An 11,064-nucleotide genomic window follows, 5' to 3' on the forward strand; every position below is an offset into this window, starting at 1 on the left:
TACATCCCTAGAGCAACTAATTCGGAATCTCTAAGTAATGATTCCTGGGATCCTTTTTTTTACAAACTCCAAAGGGCACCCTTTGCCATCAGGCTGTGCCTACGTGAGCTAATGATGTAGTCCACCCACTAATTTTACAGCTGGGGAAACTGAGGGCCAGAGAAGGAGGGGGCTTACCCAAGATTCCTCGTGTGTTTAGGACCCAAGTCCTCCTTCTTAGCAACTGGCACTCCCAGCCGCACTCCACTTACCACTCAGCAGAACACAAGGCCCTCCATTTGGTAGATGTGTTGGGAGGACACTCCTTGGCTGAAAGCAACATTTGCATTTTAAAAGAGGAATTGGGGAGGAGTTAAACGTCAGAGGGCAAACTGTTGGTGCTAAAATTTCAGGCACTGGGAGATGTTTTGGACTCACGTAGAATGGAGCAAACTTTTAAAGTGGATAAAGCCAGCCATAGAAGTCTCCTTCCTAAGAGCCTTACATCACGGAACACTAAGCTGAAAGTGACCTGAGAGATCATATAATTCCAGGGGCTCTCTCTGAAAACGCTGCCCAGTGTAAGGTCCGCGCAGAGCCATGGGGGTCCCTGGGCCCCGCTGGTGATGTCTGATCACCATTGTTGAGTGACTGCTAACTCGCATCTGGGCCCCTGACAGTGCAGCTAGAGGACAGCTAGGTGTGTTGGCTGCCCCCATCACGGTTTGTGGTTGGAAACCTGACCTCATTGGTGGAGAGTGTGCCCAATGTCTGGATCTCCTGGGTGAACATAATGGATGTGCTCAGGGCCCACATCCAAATGGTCGTGAATGAGGGTGGAGCTGAGTCCTACACGTTATGGTAGAGGATGGAAAGTTCTGAAGTTGGTACATGAGTATGTCTGACAATCATACACAATTGTTTGGTGGAAAATTGGAGAGGGCGGGCTTGAGTGCAGGGCTCTCCATCCCATGGACCTTTGTAAGAGGGGGCATGGACAGGAAGTGACTCAGCCCCCCACCCACTGCTCTGTCTCAGCAGGTGTGAAATTAAGGCAAGTGGCTGCAGAGAAGAACACTGCCTAGTCACCCCTGACATCGAGAGGGGGGACTGGGGGCAGCAGGAGATTCTGATCATCACAGTGGCCCTCCTGTTCACTGTTGTCACTGCCGTTGGGCTTCTCTTCTACTGCCGCCATTACAAGTCTCACAAGCCTGTGGCCATGGAGGACCCAGACCTCCTGGCCAGGAGTGTTGGCGTTGACACTCAAGCCATGCCTGCCATTGAGCTCAACCCCCTGGGCACCAGCACCTGCGACAACTCCAACCAAGCAGAGCCCAGCAAGACCTCAGGTCCAAGCGAACTCATCACTTTTGGACCCAGCTCCAAGCACCAGCCAGTGGTCTGCAGTGTGCCTCCCAGACTCCCACCAGCCGCCGTTCCCTCCCGCTCTGACAACGAGCCCATCATGAAGAGGACCTGGTCAGGCGAGGAGATGGGTCAGTATAGCCAGAGGCCCTCAGCCCTGGGGACTGATGGAATGGGGTGGTAGACCTAAGCTCTTCACCATCAAAGGCACAAGGGATGTGGGGCACCTTCAGTCGGTCCCTGGGAATGGCGTGTGAAGGGGTGTGTTCAAGGCCACAGAGCACTCACGGACCAGAACAGAAGCCAGGTGTCTGGACTCAGAGTCTGTGGCTCACTCTGCTGCATCACAGTCCGGTCCTCTAAATTCCAAGACACCCCACAGGTCTGATGTGAAGGGCAGAAACCTGCGGACTCTGGAGAGGAGCGGGTAGGATCCGGGGGTAGAAAGAGGCCGCCGCACACGTGCACCCTCCTAGGAGGGGAAGAGACGCCGCAGTCCAACTTTCTGTCGCCAGGCCTGGAGGCACAGCCCCTTACGTGAGACCTGGGTGGCTGAGAGGAGGCACCTCCGCCCCCCCTCATGTGTGGCTCAAAAGGAGGTGAATGTGTAAGCGCTTTATAATTGCTGGGATATTCACCAATAGTTAAAACTGGTATTTTCACTAACTTTTTGCCAGCAGAGTAGCTAGGGCCCATAAAGATGCAGTGACCTCACCCGGCAATTCAGTAGCAGGGGCGCAACTGGGACCGAAGACACCTGGTCTCCGGGCTTCCAAGACACACCCCATTCCATCACGCTCTGTGATACGTGCCATCACACCTGCTCCGAACTGTGTGTCTGTTCCCTTCACACAAGGAGAGGAAACCCACCAGTAAGCCTTGGGATGCAGATGCTGTCTGCAGCACTGGGGGTGGGCTGCGTGAAGCCATCTGCACCCTTCCCTGTTCCCTGACCCTTCGATCAGTCACAAGACAGACTGGTTTGGGGTTAAGCCTCTGGCCTTCAACTTGGCCCCACTGGATTCTAGATATCAGTCTAAGCTGCCAGAGACAACATGCACAGACCGGCCACACATCTACCGACTCCTTGGGCCTCTCTAACTCCTGCTAAGTTATATATAGCAGCTATCCGGCCAGCTGGAACCTTCACCAGGAACATGCAAAGCTCACCCAATACTGCCATTCTCTTTCAGTGTACCCGGGAGGAGCCCCAGTCTGGCCCCCTACTTACTCCAGGAAGGAACGCTGGGAATACCCCCACTCTGAAGTGACCCCGGGCCCTCTGCCACCCTCACCTCACCGGCACCAGAACCCAGCGGCGATGCCAGAACCTGCTGGTCTCTACGGGGGTTTCCCCTTCCCACTGGAGCTGGAAAACAAGCGGGCACCCCTCCCACCCCGTTACAGCAATCAGAACCTGGAAGACCTGATGCCCCCACGGGCCCCCAGTCCCCGGGAGCGCCTGCTGGCCCCCTGTCTCAATGAGTACACAGCCATCAGCTACTACCACTCACAGTTCCAGCAGGAAGGGGGAGGGCCCTGCCTGGCAGAGGGGGGCTACAAGGGGGTGAGTATGCGCCTCAGCCGGGCTGGGCCCTCTTATGCCGACTGCGAAGTGGGGGGTAGGCTTCCCATAGGCCAGGGCCAGCCCCAGGCACCCCCCAACTATGAGGGCTCCGACATGGTAGAGAGTGACTATGGGAGCTGTGAGGAGGTCATGTTCTAGCTGTCCTCAGAGGAAAGCAGGTGGGAGGCCAAGGATGCGGCACCTTCCTCTGGCCTTGCAGAGAGTGAGTAGAGCACGGCTGGGAAACGGGGGGGAAGGCCCCACACCCATTCTGGGCTGCCACACTTTGAAATGTGCTCTTCCAGACCCGTACCTGGTCCCTGAGGATGGAGGGAAGTGGAGGGTAGAACTCCAAAAACAGTACTAGGGTCCCCAGCAGAGAGGGGATGCACGGAGCAGTTACCCTGGAAAACCAGGAAAAACTGACTCCTGAGATGGGCAAGAGGCAGCCTGTCTCCGACGTGCCATCTCTCAGCGCCCAGGGAGGAGGGGCCTGAACTACTTATTGGGTGAGCTCCGCTGGGGCACGTTCCTGCGCCTGCCCACAGCTCCATTCTGGAGGCAGAGGCAGGTTCCTGCCTCACAGGCTACCGCTACACACACTACAGAGCCCAGGTCCCAGGGTCACTGACCTTGGAGGGCCACAGGGTGTCCTCCTAGGCACTGAGAGGCGAGCAGCAGGCGAGCAGTTACCAAAAGTCACCTAGGCACCCTGCCTCATTCGTAAGGCAGCACCCGCTCCGTGCCAGGCACTGTGCTGGGCATCGGGGATAAGATTGTGAATGAGGGTGACGAGGGTACCTGAGGAGCATCACTTTGGCCTCAGTCTCCTGGAATCTCTAATCCAAATTCCAACAAAGCAACTTGCTCAGCCTCTTTAAGCCACAGGACTTTCTATCAGCCAGGGCCAGCCAGGATTCGCAGGGCCCTGGACCTTCTCTGTGAAAGAATTCAGACCTCATGGAACTCTGGGTTCTTCACCCCAAGTTTCACATGCACTTTGGGACAAAGGAAGGAAGGACATAATTTATCGTTTAAAACAATTTTAGGCACTTTTCAACCTTGCTGTCTGGATGAGTTGCCCCAAAGGGAGTTTTCTTCTGTAGACACAAGGGACCCAAGAATGTCCATTCAGGGAGGGTGGGGGCAGGGAGTCAGAGAGCGGGGTGTCCAGACTGGGCACCAGGCCCTCGCCTGCCCCTCCGTCTCTAAGTGTTCCCTGCAGTGACTCAACCCTATGCATGGAGGGTCAGTGTGGGCGCACATCTGCACATGTGGGCACCCGTGAATAATATGTTTGTACACATGTGTAGAGTGTAAGTAGCCAGAGTGGCAGCGACCAGAGAATTCTGGTGGCCTCGCTACTTCCCCTCCCCCACATCCTCTCTCTGGTCCATTGCTTTTTCATGTGTTGTTTCTGGAGACAAAAGTCAAAAGGAAGAGCAACAAGGACTCTCACCCACAGGGTTGCTGCTCACAGGGGAGGAGGGCTGTGTGGGTGAGGGCGTTCGTGCCAGGGGTTCGTGGCTGTGCGTGTGACTGAGTGTGAATGATGGCGTGCGTGGTTTCAGTGGTCATTTTTTTTGACAATAAAATATCTTTTTTACTGTTATTTTCTGTGTCACTTACCCTGTTTGGGGTTGAGCCAGAGAAAGTGCTCAAGGGCCTACAGGCCCTTCCAAGCTGAGGTTCACAGAATTCGGGGGGACCCTATAAGTCATCCCCAAATCTAGCAAAACAGCTAAAATAAAGATCTCTAAGCCCTACCTCAGACATACAAAATTAGAACCTCTGGGGGTGGGGCCCAGGACACTGTTTGGAAAAAAATGCCTCCAATTCTGACACAACTGTCCACAGCTAGGGGGACATTCACTGACCAGCCCAGAGACTGGAGAGCTGGCCCCGCCCCAGGCTCTCACCGTGGACTGCGGCTCTGGGCCAGGCTTAAGTCCAGACCGGTTCTCGCTCGGGTGGGTATGACTTGGCCTCTCATTTTTCAGTAAAACTAAGACAGTAAGTAACACCTACACCATAATACTGTTCTGAGGAATAAACACAAAGAACTCACAGCAGCACAGACAATAAATGGTGATTTTTATGCTAAGAAATAATACCAGGTAGTATGCAGGTAGAACTGACTTATCAGAACTGTGCAAGAAATGACAAATAACCCAGCCCAGAATTGCCTACATTTCTGTTGTGCTTACCATTTCTATGATTTGGCCCAATAGGCTACCACCTGTACTATTATTTACTTAATATTTTTCTTTTAGCACATTTAGATTTTTTAGTTTTTTTACTCCCTTTAAAACAATAATGAGCTGAAAGATTTGCAAGTTTCATCCAGCACACGTGAAAATGCATTACCACTCAGACTTTTAAAAATGACTGTCCTGGGGCCGCCTAATCTAGTCCATCTCCATTCCCGCACTCCTCACACTGAGACCCACAGAGGAGGTGTTTGTCTGAGGTCAAACAGCTGGAACTTCGCAGGGACAAGACCCAGCCTGAGGAATCTCCCTACAAGACTCCTCTCCCAGCCTCTGTCCACCCAGCCCGCCTCTCCACACACCAGGCCCCTCCTTCCCTTTGTCCTCCGGAGACTGCACCTTCATGGACACGCCACCAGAGGGCTCTCTGAGCTCAAGACCCAGCCCACTAGTACCCAAAGATTTTTCAGGGAAATCCTCCCACATCAGGCCACTGGCGCTCCAAATGCCCTGAGAATGACACAGCATAACAGTGGCAGAGAAAGGAGAGACCCAGGGCTTCTGACTTCCAGATGGGGCGTTTGTACAGTCAGCATAGTCATCCTCACTACCACCTCTTACTAACACTTGCTGTATGCCGGGCACTGCACAAGCACTTGGCATGTCCTGTCTTATTTAATTCTCACAAAAACCCCACAAGGTAAGTACTATCATGCCCATTTTTATTTATATTTTAATTTAATCTACATTATATATATTCTTCCATTACTATTTAGTCCCTGTATGCTTCCCTCCCCTCAGCAGCTTCTACTTACTCCTCCACTATGTTGGATCAAATCATGTCCATTTTTTAGATGGAGGCGCAGAGGCACCCAGAAATTAAGTAGTTTGTAACTTATGTGGGTAACTTAAAGTGGAGTCACCCAGTTGATGAGTGACAGGCCTAGGATTCAATCAGGGTGGCCTGACTCCAGATCCATACCTTATATTTGGGTTCATAAAATAAATTACAAACACAGGACATCAGAGGGCTGAGGAACAGCAGCCCGAAGGACCGAGAGGGCTTAATCCAATGATTCACCTGAGTGTGGAGGCAAGAACGTCACTATAATTCTAGGTCATATTAACACCCAGGGTGTCCGGAATCGGGAAGGTGGACTCTGCTCAAACCTGGGGCTGAACTCCAGGCCACTCCTGTGATCCTGGCTCCAGTTCTGAGGGCGGACCGTAAGAGCCCCACAGCAACCTTCAGCATTACTAGAGGGGGCAGCCAGGAAGGGGTGGGGGTTGGGGGCAGGACTTACAACCAAGTCCTGTGAGAAGGGGCAGCTGGGATCCACCAGGACAAGCGGGAAAGGGATTTGAGACGGCTCCTCCAGATGGCAGGAGCGTGAGCGGGCCGCACAACCGCGCCTTCGCATGTGTGAAGGGCCTTCCCATGAGAAGGGCCTTCACATGAGGCTTCTCAGGGCCCTACACGGGAGGCAGACACACCTTCCAGAAACCAGAGCAGTGCTGGAAGGAGACACATGAGGTCATGGGTTGGGGGGAGATGGAAGCCATGGCTAGAACCTCACAAAAGGTTTGAAGAAGCTTCGGTAAGAAGGGTGGAGCCGAAGGCCTTGGGAGGAAAGCCACTCCCTTCCGGATGAAGGTCACAGAGATTTTGATAGAGGGGACAGATACCCAAACTTTTCAGATATCCAGTGGCTTGCCAAGGGCCCACGGGGAATTCAGCACAGCACAGCCAGACCACCTTCCTTACACCACGTGACAAACTGGTGAAATGCACCACTGAGGGCACTGGGTCCAGGGGCTCAATAGCAACGCACACTGCAGTGCCTCAGGACAGGCGCTGGAAGCCCTCGGACACCCCGTGCCAGTACCGTCTTGAGGTCAGGCACAAGTTGTCTCTTTGAATGAACAGACTTTCTCAGAGACCAGGCTGGAGAAAGACAAGCTCTACAATTTTTTCAAGACTCATCAACACATCTACAGGATCCAAGCAAGGAGTGCTCAGTTAGATTGGTGCCAAACTCCAAACGAATATAGTGATGTTCACTCCTCAGGGGCCAGGCACCACACTCCGGACTGAGGGAGACTACACTGAATTTGGTTACGAATTCCAGGTACATGATTAGCCCCATGGACAGGAGAGCAAGCCTGATCTGATTCAGGCTTCAGGCAGCTCATAATATTGGCCAAGCATAAGTAGAGATGGGGCTAACCAAAGAGGGGACGTTGTGGCATTGTTAGGGAGGGAACCATAAATTCCTACTGATGAGACTAGGGAAGGTTCTAGAGAGGAGCAGCCATCTGAGCTGGGTCTTTTCTTTTCAATACATTTTACTGACTATGCTATTACAGTTGCCCACTTCCCCCCCTTCACTCCCCTCCACCCTGTGTATCCCCTCCCACCCACATCCCCCCCTTTAGTTCATGTCCATGTGTCATACATGTAAGTTCTTTGGCTTCTACTTTTCCCATACTATTCTTATCCTCCCCCTATTTTCTACCTACCATCTATGCTACTTATTCTCTGTGCCTTTTCCCCCTCTCTCCCCACCCACTCCCCTGTTGATAACCTTCGCTGTGGTCTCCATTTCTGTGGTTCTGTTCCTGTTCTAGTTGCTTGCTAGTTTGTTTTTGTTTTTGTTTTAGGTGTGGTTGTTAGCAATTGTGAGTTTGCTGAGCTGGGTCTTAAAGCTGAACTCCAGATTTAGCACTAAGCGTAGAGTCAGAGAGGCTAAGAGAACAGTCTAAAGCGAGGGCCTAAATGTCTCGAGCATCTGGGCAATGGTGGGTATTTCTGATGGGCAGGTTAGAATATGGGAGGACTTAGGTACCCAGATTAGGGCCTGGAAATGTGCTGTGTCTGCTGAGGGGAAGGGAGCAGTGACAGAATCAGGAGCAGGGAAGCAGATCCCAGGGGCGGAGACATGAGGTTTGGAGGCAGGCAGAGTTGGCACCACTTAGAAAACATGTGACCTCAGGCAAGTTACTCAACTTCCTGTCTCAGTTTGCAAACTGGGGATGTCACCAGTATCTTCCTTCACTGAATCTAAGGGTTTTTTTAATATATTTTTTTTTAATTTATTTAATTATTTTTCAAATACAGTTTTTTGTCTATTACTCCCATCCCATCCTACCCCCCGTGGTGCCCCCCTCCCTCCCATTTCCACCCTTCTCAGTTGTTGTCCATGTGTCCTTTATATATGTCCCTCTAAATCCCTCCCCTATTTCCCCTGAAATTCCCTCCCCTCGTCCCTCTGGTCACTGCCAGCCTGTTCTCTATTTCAGTGTCTTTGGTTATATTTTGCTTGCTTGTTTTGTTGTTTAGCTTCCTGTTAAAGGTGAGATCATATGGTATTTGTCCTTCAATACCTGGCTTATTTCACTCAGCATAATACTTTCCAGTTCCATCCATGCTATTGCAAAGGGTAGGAGCTCCTTATTTCTCCCTGCTGCATAGAATTCCATTGTGTATATGTACCATAGTTTTTTGATCCATTCATTTACTGACAGGCACCTAGGTTGCTTCCGATTCTTGGCTATTGTAAATTGTGCTGCTATGAACATTGGGGTGCATAGGTTCTTTGGGATTGGTGTTTTAGAGTTCTTAGGATACAATCCTAGCAGTGGAATTGCTGGATCAAAAGGCAGGTCCAATTTTAGTTTTCTGAGAAAATTCCATACTGTTTTCCATAATGGTTGTACCAGTCTGCAATCCCACCAACAGTGGACCAGAGTCCCCTTTTCCCCACACCCTCTCCAACATTTGTTGTTTATTGCTTTGTTTATGATAGCCATTCTCACTAATGTAAAGTGGCATCTCATTGTGGTTTTAATTTGCATCTCTCTGATAGCAAGCAATATTGAGCATCTCTTCATGTGTCTCTGGATCCTCTGTATGTCCTCCTTGGAGAAGTGTCTGTTCAAGTCCTTTCCCCATTTTTTAATTGGGTTAGTTGTCTTCTTAGAGTGAAGTCGTGTGAGTTCTTTGTATATTTTGGAGATTAAACCTTTATCTGAGGTATCATTGGCAAATATGTTTTCCCAAGCTGTTGCTTCTCTTTTTATCTTGATACTGTTTTCCTTAGCCATGCAGAAGCTTTTAATTTTGATGAGATCCCATTTGTTTATTCTTTCCTTTATATCCCTTGCTCTAGGGGACGTATCAGTAAAAATATTGCTGCGTGGAATATCTGAGATTTTCTTGCCAATGCTCTCCTCTAGGGCTTTAATGGTTTCACGGCTTATATTTAAGTCTTTTATCCACCTTGAATTTATTTTGGTGTATGATGTAAGTTGGTGCTCGAGTTTCATTTTTTTGCATGTAGCTGTCCAGTTCTCCCACCACCATTTGTTGAAGAGGCTATCTTTACCCCATTTTATGTTACTGCCCCCTTTGTCGAATATTAATTGACTATAGAGATTTGGGTTTATTTCTGGGTTCTCTGTTCTGTTCCATTGGTCTATGTACCTGTTTTTATGCCAGTACCAGGCTGTTTTGATTACAGTGGCCTTGTAATACAGTTTGATATCAGGTATTGTGATCCCTCCTACTTTGTTCTTTCTCAACATTGCAGCTGCTATTCGGGGTCGTTTATGGTTCCATATAAATTTTTGAAGTGTTTGTTCTATGTCTGTGAAATATGCCATTGGTACTTTAATAGGTATTGCATTGAATCTGTAAATTGCTTTGGGTAGAATGGACATTTTGATGATGTTAATTCTTCCAATCCATGAACACGGTATATGTTTCCATTTATTTGTGTCTTCCTTGATTTCTTTCTTCAGTGTTGTGTAGTTTTCTGCATACAGGTCTTTTACCTCCTTGGTTAGGTTTATTCCCAGGTATTTTATTTTTGTTTTTGCTATATCAAATGGGCTTTTTTTCTTTATTTCTGCTTCTGCTGTGAATCTAAGTATTATAGGACAAAATGCTTAACATAGTTGGCATTGTGAATGCTCAAGAGAGAGTAGATACTTATTTCACCATCACTACTAAAAGGGAAGATCTTTCTGTCGTCTCCCTGACCACAAGCCTACCTTTGTTCCATGGCCCAGATGGAAGGATGTCCCTCCCCCCAGCTCGGCTAGGGAGAGGCTAAATATATTGAGACAGTGGTTCTCAACAGGAAGAGGGTGCTATTTCCACCATCTCCCCACCTTACCCCCATATGCAAGGAGACCTGTGGCAGTATCCGGAGACATTTCTGGTTGTTGCAAATGGCAGGGTGTGGCTGGCATCGAGTGTGGGGAGGCCAGGGAGGCTGCTGAACACCCTACCGTGCACAGAAAAGCCCCCACAACAAAAAATTACTAGGCCCTAAATGTTCGTAATACTGAGGATGAGAAACTCTGGCCTAAGGAACCACATTGGCCTTCACGCGGCACCACAGCAGCCGGCACCTGGCCTGGGGCAAAAGCACCCTTATGTCAAGAATAGCAGTCATGGCAGACAGTTCGCACATTTATAAAGAGGCACCGTTTTGAATTCTACGTTTGTCAAAGTAAATCTCAGGGTGAGTAAAAAACAAAAGGCAATCCAACAATATAAAAAAGAATAATATACCATGACCAAGTGGGATTTATTCCAGGTAAACCAGGCTAGTTCAATATTCCAAAATAAATCAATATAATTAATCTGCCACATCAAGAGGTGAAGAAAAAAATTGTATGATCTTATTAATTGATGCCGAAAAAGCATGACAAAATTCAACACCCATTCGGGATAAAAAAAAATCTCTCAGCAAAGAAATAGAGGGGAACTCCTATAAAATGCCTACAGCTTACATCATATTTAAAGGTGAAAGACTGAATGCTTTCCCAATGAGATCAGGAACAAGGCTAGAGTGTTCACTGTGCCCACTGTTTTTTAACCAGAAGTTCTAGCCATTGCAATAAGGCAAAAAAAAGGTATACAGATTGGAAAAG

The 11,064-nt window shown here is 49.3% G+C and overlaps 1 protein-coding gene across 1 annotated transcript in view; it reads left to right on the forward strand.

The window, feature by feature from the left end:
* The window catches only part of FAT2 (FAT atypical cadherin 2), a 70,485-nt gene extending 65,959 nt beyond the window's left edge, over positions 1–4,526 (forward strand). Inside the window, exons 23-24 of the mRNA XM_037044856.1 lie at positions 1,021–1,478; positions 2,541–4,526. Of these exons, the coding sequence (XP_036900751.1) occupies positions 1,021–1,478; positions 2,541–3,073 (991 nt within the window). The 3' untranslated portion in view covers positions 3,074–4,526. The remainder of the gene's footprint in view (positions 1–1,020; positions 1,479–2,540) is intronic.
* The last annotated feature ends 6,538 nt before the right edge of the window (positions 4,527–11,064 follow it).

Source organism: Sturnira hondurensis, unplaced genomic scaffold (assembly GCF_014824575.4).
Source record: "Sturnira hondurensis isolate 20B ecotype Veracruz unplaced genomic scaffold, ASM1482457v3 Scaffold0004152, whole genome shotgun sequence".
Lineage (NCBI taxonomy): Eukaryota > Metazoa > Chordata > Mammalia > Chiroptera > Phyllostomidae > Sturnira > Sturnira hondurensis.